The sequence below is a fragment of the Hipposideros armiger genome, unplaced genomic scaffold (assembly GCF_001890085.2).
Source record: "Hipposideros armiger isolate ML-2016 unplaced genomic scaffold, ASM189008v1 scaffold_45, whole genome shotgun sequence".
NCBI lineage: Eukaryota > Metazoa > Chordata > Mammalia > Chiroptera > Hipposideridae > Hipposideros > Hipposideros armiger.
Window position 1 is genome coordinate 4408417 of NW_017731395.1, and position 23230 is coordinate 4431646.

The following is a 23230-nucleotide window of genomic DNA, read 5'->3' on the forward strand; positions in this document are numbered from 1 at the left end:
GCTGCTGGCTACACACAGTAGCCCATGGCAACCCACTGCCACAGGGGCTGCAGCCTACACTGGCGGCGACTCAGGGCAGCTCAGCTCCAGGTTGAGCTGTTGTTCAGCATCTTAGCTGTGGAGGGCAGTGTCACTGGCTCTCATATGTGGGATCCGAACCGGGGCCCTCTGGCATCCCAAGCGAGTTCTCAACCATCGCGCCACTCGGCCGGCCCAATACATGGCCTTTTAAAATGTGTTTAAAGACACCTTGTCTAATATATCTTTTTGATTCATTAACATTGAACTCACATCCAACAGTGCTATAACTCAGGCCCCCGTGAGGCTTATCTAATAATCCATGTGCCTTCTCCATAAGGCACATCACAGCCTTCTTGAGCTTAGAAACACCAGATAACTCCGCACACTATGCTCCAGGGCCGTTTTACACAGTGCAATTGCCAACAAACAGCACAGAAATGTGAAAAACGTGGCACTAAATAGACTGTGAGAAGAACACTTGTTTACAGTATGAGAGCTGGAGCAAGAAGGCAGAGGCACCGTGTTCGCCTTCACCTGGGAACACGTGTGTTTAGGACTTGAAGTTTTCACCACTGCATGTCTGATCACTGGAAGCACTGTGAAGATTATTTGGGGCTTAGTAATAAATTTTAGCAAATTTGCAAATACAAAATCCACAAATAATGAGAATCAACTGTACCTAGGAGGGAAATTGCTGTGTCATATGGTAACTCTATGTTTAAGTTTTTAAGGAATTGCAAGACTGTTTTCCATAGTGGCTGCATCATTTTGCATTCCCACCAGCTGTGTATGAGGGTTCCAGTTTCTCCATATCCTTGCCAACACGTGCTCTTCTCTTTCTCTTTCTTTCTTTTCTTCTTCCTTCCTTCGTTCGTTCCTTCCTTCCGTCCTTCCCTCCTTTTTTTGATTATAGCCATCTTAGTGAATGTGAAGTGGTATCTCACTGTGATTTTAATCTGCATTTCCTTAATGATTAGTGATGTTGAGCATCTTTTGATGTGCATATTAGTCATTTGTATATTTTCTTTGGAAAAATGTCTATTCCAAGATTTTTCCCCTTTTTTTTGGATTGGATTATTTGTCTTTTTATTATTGAATTGTAAGGGGTGTGTGTGTGTGTGTGTGTGTGTGTGATATATATTAGACATATAATTTGCAAATGTTTTCCCATTCTGTGGGTTGTCTTTTCACTTTCTTAATAATGTTCTTTGGTGTACAAAAGTTTTTATTTTGACAAAGTCCAGTTCTAGCTGTCATTTTCTTTGATTGCTTGGCTTTCAGTGTTGCCTTCTTTGATATTGAAAGTGCTATCTTCAAATAATTAATCAATACAGCCTGTTAAGAGTTGTTTACACATTTTTATTAAAGAAGTCACGATGAGTTAGATTACATGGTTTCAGTAAATTATCGCTTATTTGCCAATGGATGTCATATGTAAATTTAAAGCATTTGTTTAAATTTACAAGGTTTTAATGTTGTGGTTGTGGCATTTTAAATACTGGCATCATCAGGGCCACACATTTACAAAAAGAAGCATCAAATTGATAAACAAACTCTGTTTTTTTTGTGGGGAAATTGAACATTCATAACTGCTTTAAACAGTAGTTCCTCTTTCATAAAGAAGACTCTTCCTCTTTTGAAAACTGTGAACTTTCTGCCCTAAAAAGCAGTGTCTCAATAGCCATGTGTGAGAGAACACAAGAATCCCCGGAACTTGGAAATAAACACGGGTTGGTGTTTATTTGTGTTAGTTTAAATGTAGTAGCCCCGTGTGTCAGAAAACCGAATGTGTGACACTTACGTTCGCCTAAGCAAGCAAATAATATCAGCTAACGTGGCTTTAATCTACTAAGTAACTTTAAATCCAAAAGATCAAAGGACGTTATAACTAAAAACAGTCCTTCGTGCAATTTCCCTGTAGAAGCAGGAAAAGGCTAGAAATTACATGTCACCTTCATATCCTGGCTCGCTGACCTTGCGCTCAGATCAAGCTCCTCTGTATGCCAGCTGTTACCATTATTAAGACCTTGCCCCTAGGGGTTAAGTAGGAGAAAAACTCCTGCCCTATAGGAGTGCAAACACTGCAAGTTCCAGCCTCTAACATGCCTAATTCAAAGCAATCTGTATGTGCTTGTCACTCAGTCCGTCCTGCCTCTCCCTGGAGCTGCTCCTGCCCGCTTAGCCTCACGTTCTTCTGTGCTGTGCTCCCGCAGCCAGTTCTGGCTTTTGCTACTGCAGTCATTTGCAGACCAAACTGAGCCAGGAAACGTTCTTCTTTTCACCTAAAGGTAATACATTTCCTCATGCTTCTGTATGTGCGCATTTCTTATTTAAAAACTGAACTTTGTTCGGTGCCTCTAGGACTGAATTTAACATTGCAGCTCACAATTTTTTTTTTCACTGTAAACTTTGAACGGCATGTTAGTGCCTTAAAATCTTACGGAGTTTATTTGAGTGGTAGCTCAGGAAGGTAAGGCAAGCTGTTTCTTAAGAAGGTTTATTAAAATGTGCTTTCTTTATGAAGCTGGAAGGAGACCTCGGATTTCAAGCAGTTTATGTTGTTTTCGTGCTTTGAAGTTTTTCTTTAACCACTATCTACCTCAGAGAATTTTAAAAACATGTGCTTCTCTTATTACCAGTTAGTAGCAAAATGGATGCAGGGTCGTAGGAATCACTTTAATCACTTATGTGAATCAAATGTTATAAGAGAGTAATATAATCTTAGCATCTTCCCACCTATAAAAGTAGAAGTTTCGTGAAGATATCTGCTCGGGAGCTAAGCTTCCACAGCAAGTTTAATTCATATCAGTGTTCATTTCAGATATACAATTTGGCATACATCCTCAGTGGCATTTGAGTTGATTGCATATTTTATGGACTGTATGTATTTTAATTGTAGCAGCCATGACTGTATTATAATCGGATTTACTACTTAAAGTACAAATCGGAATATATTTGCCATATTTACTTTTGCTTAAAATGAAAACGGATCATTTATATGTGACTGGTCGAAAACTTCAGACTAGTTAAACTTCTGAAATATTTGTATGTCTAATACTAAAATGTGAATTAAAAAAAATTAAACAGATAAAAGTTTCACAAAAAATGAGGTGTCTCAAGCAAATCAATGACAGACCATAAGACTTTTTTCAGTGAAAGTGCAAGAAATAGAGAGCATACTTTACAATTTGCTAAAATTTTATGTAACAGGTATCCCTGTTAAAGAAAAAGAATGAAATATGTTCTTTTTTACTCACAAAAGGGTTATTATAGATGATGGTATTTATAATTTTAAAATCCCCAGTTCCCTTTGATGGCTGGAAAGTCACTAAACTATGTAAATAAGCCCTAAACTAGACTGTTTCTCTTGTACACAGTGGATTTACTATTTCCCGTGGTTTTAATGCCTGCTAACACAGAAATGTAGAAACACTTTCGAAAATGTTAAAGTAAGTCTTTTTGCATTATTTGATTTATTTTTAAATTTTGCCTCTCTAATAAACTATTGTAGAGTGCTTTCATTGCCAAAATCTTGACTGTTGGGGTATTTTATTGGATTGTATTTCATTTGTAACTTTTTGTTTTAGTATACAAAATGAGGCGGAGTGTTTTTTATGTACCCTTCATGCTTCATATAGCTTACATCTTAGACCTGAATTATAGAATTGTGAGGATGAGCTATTTGCCTTGATTATGAAAAAAACGTGTGATGTGTAAGTGCCTGGAAATGATTGACCTAGAGAGCAGTTTAGGAAATGCTAACCTTGCCTCAGTCTGAGAAATGACAGGTAATATAAAGTTGATTCATCCACCATTTTACTCCAACCCCAGCTGTCTTTGTAGTTTATACTGAACCAGTCAGCCCTTTTTGCCAACTTTGAGAAAGCTGTGCACCAGTTCTTTACCTTTCGCTCTAAGCGCTTTGGTTTCTGGGATTGGGTCAGAGCACTGCAGCTGGATGACTCCTGTAACTGCCATCCTCACTCAGGCTGATGGACAGCCTGGCCACACTGACTCTATGAACATTTCCTCGTTTTTAAAAAATTGTAATTTCTGATCATATCCTAACAGAGGAAATTGACAAATGAACTGCTTAGTGTCTCAGCCTTTTGGAAACATAAGAAACAAAGCCACCAAATTAAATTAGAAAAGCGAGGCTTGGGAAAGAGGGTAGCCTTTGTTCTCTCTCTTAATTTCTGTTTTTTATCATTTGAATCATTATTAAACGGGCTCACTTATTACAGGCTCACATATTAGATTCCAAGAAAACTATTCACAAGGAACACTGTAGGTGCTTATGATATGCTTGCTAAATAAGGACATTGAGCTATTTAAGTGGAAAATATGCTTTAATTACCTTTGTGAGCAAACAAGGGTCCCACATGAACAGTAAATGTAATTTCAGTTCATCTAATATAGATGAGAAAGCAAATAGCAGAACTCATGAGCACTTATAGTGATATTTAAGGAATAGAAAAAGGTTTCTGAAGGGTGTACCCAGGCACTTACTGAGAGTCAGTTTACTGATCCAATCCAAGTAAGAAAAGAAGTCAAAACTGGATGTTTTCCTCAGCTTAAAAATCTCAGAATCCTTTAAGTAAAAGGATGTCTCTAATTGTGTTTCAGACAAACACTTTGAGAGACATTTCCAAGCTGCTCAGTGGACCAGGGGATTCCCTTGAGATGTTATCTGTAGGGCTGCTCTAGGAAACCTGACTTGCTCCTTCTCAGACTTCACCAAGCAGCAGGGAGTGGAGCCTGGTAACAGATACTTAGCATTTGTGGGCAAAGCTGAGGTGATCCTAAGGGTAGTATTAAAAACAACACCTTGCCATCTAAAGGACTTTAAAGTCCTTTATGGTGATTGATCTCTGTGTTTTACTTGATGGAAGACATCTTAAAAATTCTCTCACGTTCTTTCGCCTCACACACAATAGGTGGGAATAGAATTTTCCTAATCTGATTGACCTTGGTGATGGTTTTTTTCCTTTTGAGCTGCTAAGTTTTGAGGGTTTGAGGTGTAAAGTATTCAGCATTCATGGTGACTTTAGACATACTTGTGATCTGTTCAACAGCATTAGTTCAGCTCAGTAATATAATCCTGCTTCTCCTGGGATGGGACAGAACTGTAGTGGTGCAGATAGATTGCTCCATTGTAAAGTTGCTTATTTTGCGATTGTAGTTGAGGCAAAATAGTTTGAGATGAAATACTGTGGCCTAAAGATAGACCTATCACATCTTGAAGGGCCTGTTTATTACCAAAGCATCTTGTAATTCTTAGTTGGCGAGGATGTGAGGCAAGAGAGCAGACCTGGTGTCTGGAGGCTGTCTGATCCTAGAATTGGAACATTTAAGATGCTGAAAATGTGATTAGAAATCCCTTCCTTCCTTCCTTCCTTCCTTCCTTCCTTCCTTCCTTCCTTCCTTCCTTTCTTTTTCCTCTACTACTACTACTTTCTCTCTTCTTTTTCTTCTTCTCCTCCTCCTCTTCCTCCCCCTCCTCTTCTTTTTTCCCTTCCCCTTCTTCTTTCCCTCTCTTTCCCTCTTTTGCATAAAACTTTAGGGAACATATTCTTTTAATAGAGGGGATTAGAGCTTCATTTTGGAGATAGACAGGGTTTGGGGATATATTTTTCTTGAGGGTTAAATAAACTCATTCAACAAATTGGCTGTATCTTAAACTTTATTCAAGCAATCTATAAGGAATTGAGGCTATGTGACAACTTGTTTATATTTTCACAACATTGTTCCGTATGAGTCCTGCACTGCTGTCTCTCACACTTATGTCTTATTAAGGCTTTCTCTTCACTGTGTCCTTGTTTCCACACTTATAACTTCAAAAGTACTAGATGAAACCTCATGTCATTGTAAACCGCTCCCCCCCGCCAAACAAAGTGAAGTAATAAAAAAATTACAAAGCACATTTAACATGGAGTACCAGGTCCATTTTAAAAAAAAATAACAGCAATATTCTTTATTTCAAGCAATATTTTCTGAATGTTGAATATTTTGATGGATAGTTGCTTGCTCTTATAAATTGATCAACATTATATAAAATATAAATCATCAGTTCGCAACTTTAGCTGCACATTGGAATCATCTGGGGAACATTTTAAAAAATGTTAATGCCCACACCCCATTACAATATGAATTAAATCATAACCTCTGGGGCCAGGGCCCGGTGTGTGTCATTTTTTTTTTATATTAATGAAGTGATTCTAATGTGCAGAAACAGTCAAGACTGCTGTCATAGACTTGTGACTTTGTGAATACCTGTTACATTTATGGCATTCCCTTCAAGATTTGCAGCAGACTCTAAATAAATGTCTTGGCTAGTTCTTGGGTAGCTGACAACTTATCAGAGGGCTTTCTAGAACTTTTTAGAAAGGCTATTGATAGACATTTTTGATTATAGAAAACTTCCCTAGTTTTATTTTGTATATTCTTAATCATACAAACGAACATAAGTCTCCAGACTTAGTGTTCAAAAGAAATTAGTGCAGCTTAATAAAATTAAACTCATCTGAAATAGGAACTCACAGATGTAAGGAGTCTTTCTCTCTCTCTCCCCTCCCTCTCTCCCTCAATCATGGGCATTGATTCTTTTTTTTTTTTTTTTCCTTTTTATTTATTTATTTATTTATTTATTTATTTATTTATTTATTTATTATTTTTTATGGGGGCATTGATTCTTATGTATACAGCACTTACATCATAAGTGTGGGGAGAAGTGGTGAAGATTTTGTGGAATGATAATTTTTGTGGATGAACTTAGAAAAACAGTATCTGAAACCTTTCCTAACCGCAATACAGCAATAGTGCTCTTGAAATACTTAGGAAGATAAGTGTTTATGCTAAAAAGAGGATGTTATTGACTATTATTTATCCCAGACTAAAAAAGAAACTTTATTTCATACCCACATTTCTCTTCCCACTTAGACCTGTTACCAGAGGCACACTGGGCATAAAATAAATGAGAAAAATGAGATTGATATTTCTACAGCCCTGAAATACCTTCCACTCACCCCTACAGGTATAAAAATCTCTGTTTTGATGACCTAACATCTCTAGCAATAAGACTGCTTACTAATTCAGGGTCTTCAGACTTGCTGTGGCGCATACACTGTAATATCTTCCTTAGGCCATTTACCTTGTTTTATTGTTGTCATGAGTCAGGGGGGAATCTTTATCTGACAATTTTCATTTTTCTTCTGAGTCATTAACCTCCTTGTAAATATTAGGAATGTTTTTTTTTGGTAATAACGAAACAACATTTACAGTTGATCGATGCCTTTATCAGCATATGTCTTGTATATAATCATATTAAAAGAGGTTATATAAGATGTTAAGTATGTTTCATTTTCAAAGATGGTGTTATTATAAGTTTACCTTCTTGATAATATGAATTTAATAGAAAAATGGTAAGTTTTCTTTGGAAAAGAACAGTAATCATTCCTTTCAGATTTTCTGCTTTTTCGTGGTGTGGTGGAAAGGATACTAATAATACCTAGTAGGCTCTTAGGAGATGTATGTTTAGTGGTATAGTATAGGTCTTCAAATGTGTAGCGTGTATCTTTGGGAAAATGGCTTTGAGTGTATTGCAGTTTATGCTTATGGGGAATAATAGCCATAATACCTTATTTTTGTATAATTCTTTGCAACATGTAAAATATTTATAGGTGATTAAGTGAAGATATTTATAAGTGTTCTTATTGAAGGAGAGTTTAATGGTAAAAAGTTCATGAACTCCAAGAAAAATAAGAAAATTTAATTTGTCTCAGAAGGGGAGAAGATTATGTTCTTTAGTCAATATCATTCTTTTTAGTTCCCTAAAAGTGTCTGATTCTTTGATTAAAGATACAGATTTTGCTGTTAGGTCACAATTACATTATTTTGAAATAGAACAAATACTCCATGGCAATGAAAATCAATGCATTGCCTTACTTCCCATGTTTGCATACTGCGGTGCATGGGCGGATGGCCCTCTTCTTAGTTCAGTGAAATATGTCTCTGACACTCTTAAATGCTGGATTGTACCTTTTAAAACTATCTTGGGAAATATTGAATTCAGAGGCTATTTTTCATGTGGACCTTCAGACTGAATTTTATATCAATAGCCTCTAGTGGTCCTATAAAAGCTAGTTAAACTTGGCAATAGCCTAGAAGCATCTTGAGGTAGTGGAAAAGCCTTTTAGAGACATTGGCCTGAGATTGAATTTCAATCATGTGATCTGGATTAGTTACACTTTAATATTTTTTACTTTTGGGGGGGTTTAATAATATCTTCTTAGAGGTAATGTGAGGAAAGTACTTGACATAGTGAAACAAAAAAAAGAAACAAACAAACTTTTAATAGCCCTTGGAGGGGAAAAATAGCCCTAGAGACAAAACTTGGCAGATGGCCTTCTGCCGTGCAGCCCCCCTGAAATACAATTCTTTGTCAGTTTCTCTGGTGCATTTAGAGAAGCTATTTATTTTCTGGCCATAGCACTAAGTATTAATACGTCCGTTTAGTACCAATGATCAGACATAAGACCATCATTTTAGGCTAAGCATCAGCAGTTTAAGAGGTACTGTTTCCTATTAAAACATGTTTATTAAATAATGGATGTGGCACTCCCCAGACTGCCTTTACACCTGGTGTGAAAAAAGACTTCTGGCATCTTTATATACCCATCTTCTTATGTCTAGTACCACCCGAGAGGAAAAGATGGTCTCACCCAGTTAACTGGGCAAGGTGCTTCGGTCCATACGTGTGCTGCATTAAAAAGATTAAAATTTGACTGGTTGTTATTTCTGTGCACGCAGTTTATGAGTCATGAAAGAAGCCGTAATTAAACTTCGTTATTAATTAGAACCTGTATTGTTAAAATGGGTTACTTTTCTCTGCCTTAACCAGAAACATTGGCCTTTATTTCTCTGTCAACTGCAGTCATTTCCCTACATTTTTACCATTCCGCTCTAGTTGGGCGTCGTTTTGCCATTACTTAGGCCTAATTCTCTTGCAGCCGCCCCACCTAGTTTGTGGTTTTGCCCTGCTGCACAAAGTGTGTTCCAGGCACCAGCAGTGTGGGCATGTTGTGGCAGCCTGTCAGCCCACTCCAGATGGACCATATCAGAATCTGCATTTTAACAACATCTCCAAGTGGTCCTTAATGTTTGAGAAGCACTGGATCAGTGCTTTGTGTCTTAGGTATGTAGGGCAATTGTGCTACAGGGAGCATCACTCTTTGAAAAAAGATGCTTTGCTACAACACGGGATTTTTGGGTGACCCAGTCTTGCCATTTATTGTTGTGTGATGTTATGAACCTGATGAAGATGCAGCTAAGGGTTATTCTAATATATACCATCTGAGCTTAAGGAACGTCATTTAGCAGAAAGCCCTCCAAACCTTGGCATCAGGCCTTACCATTTAAGACTATCTGTCTCAGCTTTTCTTTTGCAGCGTGGAGTGGTAATGCCTGCCACACCTGTTTTTCTGAGGGCCCTTAGGAGGATCAACTCAGGAGAGTTCATGCATGTGAAAGTGTTTGGAAATGCCAAAGAGTTGTGCTATGGTGACTAGTGAGGGTGATGTCCCTTCAGGCTAGATGAGCCCCGTGTTTGTTAAGGACAGCGATGGCTTTGCTAACTGGTTACTGTGGTAACGGCAGCAGGTCTGTGTGTTGTCTTCCACATTACATTTAGATTTTAACCTGGCAGTTTTCTGGCCACGCTAGCAGTTCTGACTTCTAATTCCAAAGAGTTACTATGAAATTTTTGCTAACACTCTTTAGACGTTAGATGTTGAGCCACCTAAATAGTTTGCATCCTTTGGGTAAATTGTGTCATTAGCATATTTTGGTATGTAATATGTTGATGGACATAATTTCCATAATTCAAACATACTCTCCTGTGATTATATGATAGCATTTTCAATGAGATACTACTTTTTGTCTTTGAAGTATGGTAATTTCCTTATATCTTGTAAGTGGTAAGTTTCCTGAGTCCCAAACCAGGGTAGGATGTAATTATTTGACCCTTCTAATCACATGAATGCTGATGGCTTTTCTTTTCTACATTTCATACAACATGATTGAAATGTGTTGTATTTCTTCTCTGTTGTGTCTGCTTAATGCTTACCTAACTAGTCACAATACTTTTGGTTCATAGCGAGCTTTGGTACAATAAACAATAATGTACGTTCCCCAAAATTTGGAAGCTATGCGATATGTTGAAAACCCTTTTCCTGAATAGTTTTTATTCATCTGTTTTTACTCCCTACCTCCTTTTTCATTTCCTGCTTTATCCAATTATTTGATATATTGGATAAGGTGTTATTGTAGAAGAGCAAATATTTGTGGATAAACAATTTAAAATGCACTCAGTGAATAGAATAGGCATCTAATTATCCTATAAGGCAAAATAAGTTTGTTTCTGTTTTTGCATTTTAATAATAGTTACCTTTTGTTCATTATTAGTCACTGTGCTGGGAACCTTATATGTTGTTTTATTACTATGTAGAACACATATTTGTAGTAAAAGTTGCTAGCAGTACAGAAAGTAAAATGTGAAAGTCTTCTCCACCCCTCCAAATGGCCCTGCCCAACTCTCCAGCAGGAAACAATGTTGCATTTTCTTATGTCCTTCTAGAAATATCTGTGTATATCCTAACCATGTATGTGTATCTGCCTTGCTTTTTTTTATAGCTGAGCCATCCTGCCACCTCATCCTGGCAGCTCAGCGGCAGCTCAGCTCAGGCCAGGACTCGAACTGCTGTTGCTCAGAGCTTGCACTCTTGAGCGAGCTCTTAACTAACTGAGCCACTGGGCCAGCCCTCTGCCTTGCTTTTTTAATGAAACGGATTCATACCAGATAGGCTGTTCTGCAGCTAGGTTTTATTTACACATAAAGATGCACTTTGGACTTCTTTCCATAGCAATAATCCTCATCTAACTTATCCTTTTTAATTGTACAGAATACCCAATGTGTGGATATGACAGTTTCATTCCCCTAATGAGAATTTAGATTGTTTCCGGTTTTCACTGGTACAAACAGTGGTGCAGTCAATACCTTTATTTATCCGTGTATTTATCTTTATACATTGTTCAAGTACGTCCAAAGGATAAATTTTCAGTAGAATTGCTGTAGGTCAGAGGATGAGGGTATTTTACATTTTGACTAGTGGTACCATGTTGCTCCCTTAGAAAGTTGAAGCAATTTGCATTTCAAACAAGTTTAACTCCAAGAACAACTGAGACTAGAGACTCTAAGAGTGTAAGTAACTTGACCCAGGTTCCCAAAGTTAGTAAACTAGCAGAATCAACTTTCAAGCTCAGACCTACCTAGCTATAGATGTTCCGGCTACCATTGTAAAACATAATTTTGGCTTTCAAAATGCCAGGAAGTATTCCATTTTTTCGTATATTCTCACCACTCAATGAAGCAATAGTGATGACTCCTCCACTATAAATGCATAGCTCTGTATGGTTTTCAAAACCTTTTTACATTTTCATAGGAATCCTATGAGATCGACATTGATTATTATCCTGATTTTATACATGAGGCTCAAAGGAAAAAAACTTAAATTTTAAAATGTAATCAGAAGATGGTACTTGGCCAAAGGTCTGATAACCCCCACACTGCTAAAGCACTCAAGGCATTAAAATGCTCGTGGAAAAGGTGAAATAGGAAGAATGAGATTAGCAGCTTTGAGTGTGTTGATACTGGCATATTAAATTCATGACCAACAGGAAGTACACTAAAATATCTGGCCGTGGGCCCCAGCACACCTCAAGCCAGTACCTCAAGAATGGCTTTCTTCTGGTAGCCCCTGTGTATTATGGCCCTGGGGGAAACAGATGATTTCAACATTGCTGTCTTTGAAAACTGTTCATTATTTTTGTTCCAAAACTGAGTTTGAACTCCCACCATAAATACTGTGATCACTGCATTTGTAATCACAAAACATGACATGTATTACAATAGTTCCTTTTTATGTTGATTCTTCCTCCAGCTCATCGCCTTTCCTGTTCTAGCCTAGGCTCAGATCTTTTTCTAAAACTTTTCCCTCCTTTGTATCAGTTCTGAAGAAATAAGATCTTTTCCTACATGGCCTTGGGTCAACTCTTGACTTCAGGTTGAAACTTTGTCTTTCTGGTCACCTGAATTCCCACACAAATGCCTCCACTGAACTTAACCCATAGATGTTTCTTAGAATAATTTTCTTCCGGTTTTGCTTTTTATTCTTTTTTATTTATAATTCATAACTTATTTCTAAAGTCAATTTGATTGTTCACATTTTATGGTTAAAGAAACTAAATCATAGAAAGCTCACGTGACTTACGTCAAATACAAGCCAAAGTCAGAATTCAAATTATTATTTACCATCCACTAGTTCCTTCTTCGTTGCAAGGCGTCTCCAAGTTAAGAAACAGGTTATGTTCCAAAGATTCATTTGTCAGTCAGTTACTTGGCATTTGAACTGCATTTTACCACAGTTGGAGGCTGGGGGGAATGTTATAAAGGGTGATTGGCTCCCTCGGCTGGCCTGCAAAAATCTATTTAACTCTTATGTAACTACAGGATGATGCATTTGCAATAAAAAGAAGAGGGAATGATAGTTGTAATTCTGGTTACAAAGAAAAATAAAAATTATTTTTTCCTGAGGAAAAGCAGATTCAGTTAGAAGCTATGGGAATATGAAGTTGACAAGAGTCTAGAGGGGATTTTGGGGCACTTTGCGGGGTGTTAGAGGTTGATGGCACTGTTTTAAGCCCAGTTTCACTTGAAAACTTTGAGGATTTTTGTTGTTCGATACTTCTCACTAACTCCCCCAACAGCTGTGATTAGAGTCAATAAGGTTGATTGAAATAAAATACTTACCAAAAAATAGGATCTCTGAAACATGAACCAACCTGGGATGGTAAAAGCAAACCAACAAACCAGAGAAAGTCGTCCTTCCTCCCACCCTCCTGATGGAAAGGTCGAGGGGAGTCACTGGTTTTCCTGTTCACCCCAGCAGATCCCATCAGCTGGGGTAGCTTGACTGAGGTCTGGAGAGAATGCTTGGTAGTGGGTGGAGGTGAGAGGTGTGCCTTCAATGATTTCAGTGGAGAATTTGTACAGTGAGAGTTTCTAATTCTGGGAAATAACTGCATTTATCTCATGTAGCATTTGCTTCTTACATTATCTAGACTTGTCTTTCATTTAAGTATACAAACATCTTCAATTGCAGTTAACTTTTTAAAAAGCCTAATGCCTCTTTAGGTGGCCTTTAATTGATGTGTTTTATTGTTTTTAGAGCATTTGCATACAGCTTTTTCTTTGGTTAACAACAAAAGGGAGGATATAGCCTTCAGTAAACAGAAGCTTAAGTGAGTGGATCCTATACTGAGAAAGTGATGGAAGAGAGATTAAAGCGTGTGTCTCCTGGGGCAGATTGGGGCTCTGACCAGCCCCCCCACTCCCCTTCTCACCAGTTGGATAACACATTTAACTACCATTGCTTTGGGTTGGGTATATTATTTGAATGTATCATAAAACTATGTTTTAAAACTGTTTTACATATATTTCTACCCAGGAGTGTATTCAGTGAAGGAGAGAGCAACTGTATTTACTACAATAATTAAAAATCCCTCTTGATAGGTATTATAAAAGGAAGTTGGGATTGGCAGACTGCTTTCAAAAGGGGTGAGAGCAGTAACATCTACTTGACTTTTATATATGTTTTGATATTTATAAATCTTTATCATTTTTTATTTTTTTTATTTTATTTAGAGTCATTGGTTACACGTTGCTTTCATGCTACAATGTCATAGTTGACTCTTTTAAGGAGGGTGCAGCTCACAGTGGCCCATGCGGGGATTGAACAGTCAACCTTGGTGTTATCAGCACCACGCTCGAACCAACTGAGCTAACCGGTCACCCCCTATAAATCTTTATCTTTTCACTAAAACAATTTATAAATAAATTTTTTCATGTTGATATTAATTTTTCCATTTCTTATAGCTTTGATGTTTATATAACTGAATGGGTGTGTGTGTGTGTGTGTGTGTGTGTGTGTGTGTGTGTGTTCGTATTTGTGTGTTAGGTGTTTTATCCAAAAGGTAAATAAATAATGCTAAATTTGTCCCCTAGTAAAGTGGGTATCTTTTGGGTATCAATATTCAGATGGAAACTTTACGCATTCTTCTGGCGTGCTCTGCTCAGAAGGGCCCCTGTGGAGTAGTTATATACTGAAACACTGTGCATAGGAGTCATCTTCATGGCTGATCCAAGTTTGTCAGGTTCGATTACCATGCACTCAGACTGAAAAGAGATGATTTCTTTCTGGTACCTGTGTGTCTGCAGGAGATGGGGAGAGATTGGAGAGAGATTTCTCCAGAAGCTGTTTTGTCTATTAGAAGAATGCCATGCCAGAAGCGTTAGTGAGCCAAACTAGGGTTTTCTTTGTTTTTTGTTGGCTCTCATGTTAAGGTTAAATAGACCAATAATAGCGTTGGATGGCCTATATTTTTTTTTAACTGCAAATTTGCAGATTTTGTGTGTAGGTTGGTCAGAGGATGGTGCGTGGGTGAGGAGAGAGGGAGCGGGTTGTCTGATCTTGCTTTTGTTTGTTGACTGGACATAAACATGCTGGTAATTTGAGCATTAGTTTTCTGTTTTTCCATTGAAGGCCTGGACCCTTTGGTGGAAGGAAAAAAATTAAGAACAAAAGTCTCATTTGAAACAAATCCTATCCATAGTATTATTTTTTTCCTATCCAAGCAATGCATAAAAAAACAATAAGGTCATGGCATGTTTGTCCATTACTTTTTAGCACTGTATTCATTAGTTTAGGGGACAGAACTTTTGTGTCCCTTATCTTGGTTGCCACAATTCTTAGCTGATAAGTTGTTGTTTTGTTGTTTGTTTGTTTTTTCCATTTATTTTTGTTCTAAGACCCGAGTGACTTAGAGGAAAAATCATATTTTCTTGTCATTTCTCTAAGACATAAAACATGCTTAACATTATTCACGTTATTTTAACCTACACAACTTCAGAGTGGCCCTTCATTTTGCCCATTACTCCTATGTCAAAACACCATGACATTGTTGAAAAGTTGAAGGGCGGTATTGGTATCCTCCCTCGCTGCTTCCCCCTCCCCAGCCCCACCCTAAAATGTCCTGATTCTTGACTGATATTTGCATATCTAGGAGGAGGACAAAAGAAAGGCACTGAAAGTAGAGGTAGGGTGGGGAAAAGGAATCCATGAGGACAGGGAGGGTTCTCAGAGCAGCCGGAGGAAAGACAAGGAGGGCTGTGGCATCTGTCATCTGTAGGCTGGTTCTGTCGCAGGTGCTTCTGGATACCCTCCCCAACACACACACACACACACACACACACACACACACACACACACACACACACACACACACAACTCCTGTGAGAACCCTTGTTTCCAAAGAGCTCTTTTGAAGTATCTTTCATTTGCTTGATTTCATATCCTTTTCTTTTGTAGGGTCAAGACACCTGAGCATGGCTACGAGCAGCAGAAACAGCGATTTTGTGATTCTCAGCAATGGCAGCACCCCAGCCAGCGCTGCCAACCCCAGTCCCCTCACCTCCTGTGACGGAGACCCTGCAGCCCAGCCGCTCACACCCAAAGAAGCACCAAGAGCAAAAGTGAGTCCCAATGGATGCCTGCAAGTTAATGGCACAGTGAAGTCATCCTTCCTGCCTTTAGACAACCAAAGAGCGCCTCAGATGTTACCCCAGTGCTGCCATCCCTGCCCATACCATCATCACCCTTTGACCAGCCCTCACGGTCACGGTCACCAGGAGTGCCATGCCGAGGCTGGCTCTGCGTCACCTCCTGCTTTGGCCCCGTGCTGCATGCAGCCACCCTCGGAGTACTCTGCCTCCCTCTGTCCGCACCACGCACCTGTTTATCAGACCACATGCTGTCTGCAGCCCTCTCCATCCTTCTGCCTGCATCACCCGTGGCCCGACCATTTTCAGCACCAGCCTGTGCAGCAGCACATAGCCACCCTAAGGTGAGTGGTCTGCAGGTTCGGCGAGCCTTTAGCATGCGTAATTCCACGGGAGTGGGACTGCTTGTGTTGATTTCCCCAAAAGGAGAGAAAAATGTGTCAGAGAAAGAAAACCAGTGAAAATGCCGATTTTTTGGACTGTAGAAAGCCTACTAAAATGCATGTGAAATAATAGTATATCTGTTTTATCCATTGTCTTCTTAGTCAAGTAAACCCTCCTCCTTCCCTGTCTGGTCGGTGTTCCTGCTAGGTCTTGAGTTACAAAGTTAAGTAAAAGTTTTTCTTGTTAGTAATTTCTGTTATTAAACATGGGGGATCTATTTATGATGAGGCTGCCAAAACAGGAGTCTTTTATTTTCTGTTATTGAAAGTGATCAACCTTTATGGGGGGGAAAGAAAGTTGCTTCCTTACTCTTCCTTAGATCTGTACTCACAATTTCTATTCATGTGGTTTGGGTAACGTCGCAATATGTTGAGATCAGATGAAAGCAACAATTGCTTTCACGGCAGATGAAATCTGTAGCATAGGACTATAAAAAATATTTTTTTGTAAAGAATTTTCAGACGTGGTAGATTGAAAAGTACTAGAAAAATCTCTACCGTTTCCAGTTCTCCTTCCCATCTCAGCCCATAGTTTCTCTTATGCTTTTCAGCTATTTTTTTTCCACGGGTAAGTTAAGTCACATATACTGCAGGTGAGCGCCGGTAATATACTTTATAAAATACTAAGTATTCTATAAACACTAAGTATTATTTCACAGTTTTAGGTAATAAAAAGTTTTAAAAGAGCTAGAAGAGAGCATTCTCTTATTAAAATTGCTATAATTTACATATAGGGAAATGCACGTATCTTACGTCTACAGTTTGATCAGTTTCAACAAATACATACGCCAGTGTAATCCATGCCTTGGTCCAATGTAAGACATTTCTGTCACCCCAGAAAGTCACCTCCTGTCGCTCCTTAGTCATTCCTTCTCTCCTCACAGAAGTAATCACTGCTTCTGTTGAATCATGCTGCTGTGAACATGGTTGTGCAAATATCTCTTTGACTCCCTGCTTTCATTTCTTCTGGGTATGTACCCAGAATGTACTTCCTGGATCATATGGTAATTCTATGTTTAACCTTTTCGGGACCCACCAAACTGTTTCCACAGCTGCTGTACTATTTTACATTCCCACCAGCAGTGCACATCCATGCTTACACTTATTCTTTGGTGTGTTTTCTTGTGTGTTCATAATGGGCGTGACATTATAGATTTTTAAGCAGAAAAGAAACACTGTCAGGTTTGCATTTTAGATAAGCCCATAACCTGCCCCAAGGGGAGTAGATAGAACTGGGTCGGGACTGTTGGAGAGCGGAAGACTGTTAGAAGGTTCGTGGCAGTAATTCAGGTGAGAGGACGGCGACTTGAACTAGGATTTAGAGAGAATTTCATGCTAGACAAATTTACGAGGTAGAATCTACTAGATTTGGTGAACAATTGGACATGGGGGAGGATGGGAAGAAGAATCAGAACTGATTCTCAGTTCCCTGGCTTCAGCAACCGATGGGCAGGCAGTCGTGTCAACCACTGAAAGGGGGAGAACAGGAGAAGAGCTGTGAGCAGGCAGAGCCACAGCACTGAGCTTGGGGCGTAGGGGCAGTACCAGTGAAGGTGATACCCTCTGAGCTTTCTGGAAAGAATGAGGATGCTGGGTAGTACGTGACAATTACATTGAGGATAACAATACTGTAAGGAGGTTTCCTTAGCATGAATACTGATGTGTTTAGACTCAGCCCAGGGTGTCTCTGTCCAGAACTGTGCTATGGGCAAGTCACTGAGCCAGGCGTTGTGTCTCTCTCACCAGTAAGATACCCACAGAAGCAAATGCGGACGTGGATATCGCCCCTGGGTACGGGAGAGCACGGCACTTTGGGGTAGTCTACACAGGGTGCCCTCACTAAGAAATTCTGAAAATGAGGATGGCCTATGGTGCTTTACTGCCTTTTAGTAGTTCTTCTACCCAACACTTTTAGGAAAGTTATTAGAACAAAGGGTCTAGAGGCTGATCTCTACCAGCAACTGTCTCTAAATCTTTTTCATTTCCTTTCGTGATTTACTGCCTGTTGCTTTTTTTTTTTTTAAGCTGAGCCATCCTGCCACCTGTTGGCAGCTCAGCGGCTGCTCAGCTTGGGCTGGGCATCGAACCACTGTTGCTCAGAGCTCACACTCTTGTGCAAGCTATTAACCAACTGAGCCACTCGGCCGGCCCACCTGTTGCTTTTTAAATTGATAATCTCAAACACTTAATGAAGTATTATTCAATTAATGTTGAAGATGTAATCATGATATGGTAGAGGTATATGGTGTTCACTTTGCTTTAAGGGTCGTAAAGATCGGCGGCCTTACGGTCAAATTGTGTACAGATGGCAGATTCTAGGAGCTCTTTGCACCTGCACCACAGATGGGCCTACCTGGCTGGTATTCTGTTTTATTTTTTAAAGTTTTTTGTTGTTGTTTATAAAGCACTTAACACCATAGAGAATGTTCTAAAGAGTCAATCAGATGGAAAATGTGATTTTATCCTAGCTCCTTGGCCACTGAGTTCCAGTTCTTCATACTCCCGTTTCTGTTTTTCCCCACCTTTGGTAACACGGTAGGTTTTCTTTCATCCCTTTTTGACTCTTTAAGCTATAAGAAATCTCTCTAAAAGATTCATTCTATCAGTCACCTGTGTGTGTGTTTTATTTTTTGGTTTTTGTTTTTGCTTTTTAAAATTCTATGTGAATCTTCTGATGGATAAAATTAAAGGTCATGGCAAGGATCACATGTAATATATGCTGTTTTAATTCCATTTATCACCAAATACTAAGTAGTTTAAATAGCTCTTATTTTAAAGCTTCTGGCTTTTTCACTTGTAGATCCCTGTCCTCATACCCATCACTCAGCCATTCATGAACATGACTAATTAGAACACTAAGGCATTCACAAAGGCAGAAAATAGCCTCTCCCCACAATGAGACAAGGCTTGTACCCACAAGCCCTAAACATAGCTGATCACCAGAGTCACCTGGGGAGTTGGAAAATGAAATAACTATGAAAATAATCAGGACAAGTTTCTTTTGCAATAGAAACAATGAAGAACTCTAGGAGTTCAGAGGTGGGCAAGGTCCCTGTAGGTGAATGAGGTTCTGGACAGTCTACCTGAGAAGAGAGAACTTGAACTTGATTGAGTGACCCTTGAAAGATGACCAGGACATGATCAAGGACTGGAGGCGGCTGAACGTGGAAGGTGGGGGGAGAGTTGCAAGGGGAAAGCCTGTGAAACCAAAAGTATGTTTAAGGAGGAGTGCAGAGAACAGGATGGCCAGAGTGAAGGGGTCCTTTGGATGGGTACGAGCCGTAGCTTTTCCCCAGCTCTCCATCCTGAACACAGGCCAGTTGTCTAAGAGGCCGCGTGGTAATGATCTGCTCTTGATCCTACAGAGATCTGGAAAATGTCTCTCAGGAGCCAATCACATTCTGTGTGTGCTGCTTGAAGCAAACTATTCATTTGGGATCTTCTTACTGCCATATTAAAGGGAAAGGGTAATGGTTTATGACAATTAATAAGGAGTTCTGCATCCAAAAATAGCATACAAAATTTCTAATCCAAACTGTACTTACCTTTTAATTTGGTGTTGCAAAGAAATGTGCTTGATTGTAGCAGAGGACTTCGTAAATGATACTTGGCAGCGCCACAGACTCATTATCATGGCAAGGAACCTGTGATAGTTTTGGGTACCTGCCAAATGCATTTTTATTTCCCTGAAGGTGATCTCGTAGACAGATGGTCACTTTGAATGTTCCCTGTGGCACCCTGGAGGAATTACAGCTGTACAGTCAGGAAGGCTTGGCACAGAGGGGACCAGGGAACCCTAGCATTAGCTCAGCCCCTTAAAGGTTGAATAAACATTGCCCCTGCCTCCCCGTACATTGTGACTGTATAATTTTTTATAACCTAAATTTCCTTTCTCCTTCGGTTCTGTATTTTCCAATTTCTGACTTATTTTTATCAGAGGTTTTCTTTTTGTTTCCCCACAGGACACTAGTTACGTTCTGTGAAGGGAACTCTTTTTTTCTTAAAAAGTAAGAAATGAGAACTCTTGTCTCATGTTATAAGAGAACCTACCACTTGAAATCTTATTCTTTTATATGCGTTGTGTCATCATGTCCAGGGGGTCAAGTTATAGCTCTGAGCATCATTTTCCAAAGTGTCTTGCTCTGCTGCATCTGGCCTGCAGTGATCCACCCTTTCCTCTTCCCTAAGCCCTGATGATGCTGTTATTGTGTTTAGCTAGGAAATTTGAACCAAAAACCACTTTGAACACCTCATTAGCAGTGTAGCATAAATGTGGGCATGGACACAGAAGCCAGAGCCTCTCTCTTGCCCAAGTCACCAGACTCAACCCAAACAACTTTTCTAAGATGCTGGAGCAATGAATGGAGAAATTCAAGGTTAGTCACTCACTTACTTAGCAAGTATTTAATGAGCACTTACTAAGTGTTAAGTGCTGGCAACAGAGGTGGAAACTGTGAGCATGGTCTCCAACGTCAACGTGGTGGCGGTCATGTGGACAGTAAGACATTTGAATTCAGCCTGAGCCTGCCACAGGCATTGTCTTCTTTGACCAGCAAACATGGCAGCAGAGCTGCTGTGTTCTCTGGAGCACAGAAGTTAAATATCAGTGCCAGGTTTATATATTAATACAGAAAGAGAGCCAGATTGTGGTTTTATAAATTTGTTTCCCTCTTTTCGTCCCTTACCACGGAAAGGTTACTAATAGCTAAATAATCATTTGTCTTTATTTATTGCTGTAAATGGTAGCCTGTCTAGGACTCTGCGACAGGTGTCTTTTGCAAGAAGAGATGGTTAAACTGCATCCTTTAGACCTGCTGTTCAGTGGGGCCCAGTAAAATTAAAAATTCAGTTCTTCAGTCACAGTAGGCACCTTTCAGGGGCCCAGTCACCACATTTGACTAGTGGCTACTGTATTGGATAGATATGGAACATGTCCATCATCGCAGAAAGTTCTGTTGGGCAGAGTGATCTTCTTGGCTCTTAAAGCAACTGAGGTCCCTTTTCAGCATCCGTGCAGCAAATGGAACACATAAGATGTGGAATGACAGCAATATTTGACAATGAATACCCTTTTTTGTCAACATAATTCTAGTTCATTGGGGTCCGATTGCATGTATTTTGTTTAAAATATAACAAGGAAATGACAAAAGAGAAAATCCCTTTTCTTCAAAAACCAGAAGCCCTGTATCATAAAGAATTGTAGCAGGTAGGCAATATTCTCCCACACCTTCTAGAAGCTGCAGTTACATCCCATAAAACCGCTGCCATGTCATTATTTACATCAAGCTGAAGGCAAAAGTATCTGCTGATTTAATTTGTTGTTGCCTGGGCTTTTTGGAAGTAGATCTAAAATACAAATGTAAAAATAAAGTTTTTCTCAAAGGCAGGTAAGTACAGCTAGCCCCTAGGAGCAATCTCGGGTGCTATATTACAGCCCTCATTTTCTTAATCCTCTCTCCTGTCCTCACTGCACAACTTGAGGAAGTGAGAGCGTGGGCTTTAGAAGACATACACTGCATTCGCGTTCTGGCTCTGCCATTTGCTAGCTTTGTGATTGTGTTTAAATACTTCAGCTCCCTCAGCCTTTCTTTCTACCTCAGTAAAAATGGGAGACACAGTGGCCATTTTGTACATAGCAGGGTACTTTTCTTTTTTGTTCTTTTCGCTTTCTTCTCTCTTTTGTTGTTGTTGTTCTTTGTGTTAATTCTGTGAGTATTGCTTTAGAAATCAAGCTATTACTGAATCCTGATTTCAGTAAGTGTTGCTTTTCATTCTTACTTACAAATCGCACACTTCACCCCATCAACTCCCAGGAAAGAACAAGTGGAAAAGGTGGCCACTGACTTGCCTTCTGGAAGAGGAAGAGGGGGCCTCTCCTGCCCCACAGACTCAGCCTTTATACTTTATACTAATTATATAATCGGATTATGATAGTTAATTTTAGCAGTCTGGTAAGATTTAATCTTGATTTCACTGAAAACAAGGTTTATTTTTACATTCCTTAAAGTAGTCCAAATTAACTTTTTAAAACAGGATCATGTTTGTAAAATTTAAAATGTTCCAAGCTTGCTTGCCAAAGTCAGTCAGTTTGGCAGTCAGGCTGAGTGAAGGGCTGTTTTATTCGTGGGACTTCTTTTAGAGACTTCTTTATGTTAGAAATGAACAGATTTTAGAGTGTGCTATGCCTCATGGAATGCATTGCGCCGTCTGTAATACGTTTCAGAATATGAGCCTTGGTCATCTTTCACTTTAATAATAAATGTCAAGAAACAATGCCCTTTTCATTTCACAAAATTAATACAACATTTTGCAATGAAGTAATATGTTCTTTACCCCCTTTCCATATTAATGCTAGTTGTTTAGTAGATACAGAGAGTGGAGAGGAAAAAAAAAAGAAATGGTTCAAATTTTCTCTTTTTCTGTTCGGTTAAAAAAGTTTAAAAAAGTAAAATACTTGGCAAACAATAAAACGTGAAAGGCATTGTTATGGATCAGTTACATCTCTAATTCCAGGAAAAGGGCAATTATTATCTATTCCATCTTCTTTTCAATCTTAAATGGATTGTTAAGTGTAATTTAAAAGAATTTATAGAACTTAACATTTGTAAGAGAATTTTGATGGCTGTACTATTTATTTTGTGTTCTTTTCAGCAAAATTGATTCTATAAAATGATATCTTTTATGCACCAACCAGATAATCAACCGATAGCTTGGTATTTTGGAATTTGAAATGTAGCCTACTGCCTGTGGCATATTTGGAACTTAAATATTTGTCGAATGAATGATTACAAAAGAAATTAACAGGAATTTTTTTGTGGGGGTAATTCACAAAGCTTGAATTTTTTTTTTAAAAAACCTCACAAACATTGGTTACTGCCATCAGGCAGCCTATGGTCTCTAGTAGAAAGGAGAGAGATGATGGAGGCAAAAAGAACCACACTTCTGAGTACCAAAATCAGAGTTGCGAGGGTGGTGTGAGTCCCAGAGTGGGATGGAGTCACAGGAGAGCTTAGAGAAAGCATCATGGGGAATGGGAGGGGTCTTTCAAAACTGGCCAGGAATCCAACTGTCCAAAGTATGGGAACAGGAGGCC

At 39.1% G+C, this 23230-nt stretch overlaps 1 protein-coding gene across 16 annotated transcripts in view; it reads left to right on the forward strand.

The window, feature by feature from the left end:
* Positions 1–23230, forward strand: part of DISP1 (dispatched RND transporter family member 1) — a 172960-nt gene that overhangs the window by 108048 nt on the left and 41682 nt on the right. For 10 of the 16 annotated variants that reach the window (XM_019639616.1, XM_019639615.1, XM_019639617.1 and 7 more), the window contains one exon: positions 15504–16038. In XM_019639616.1, the coding sequence (XP_019495161.1) occupies positions 15504–16038 (535 nt within the window). Of the gene's footprint in view, positions 1–2143; positions 2310–3398; positions 3471–6960; positions 7055–15203; positions 15232–15257; positions 15341–15503; positions 16039–23230 lie in introns of those variants that run through there. The other 6 variants (XM_019639632.1, XM_019639627.1, XM_019639626.1 and 3 more) reach the window with 6 other exon arrangements.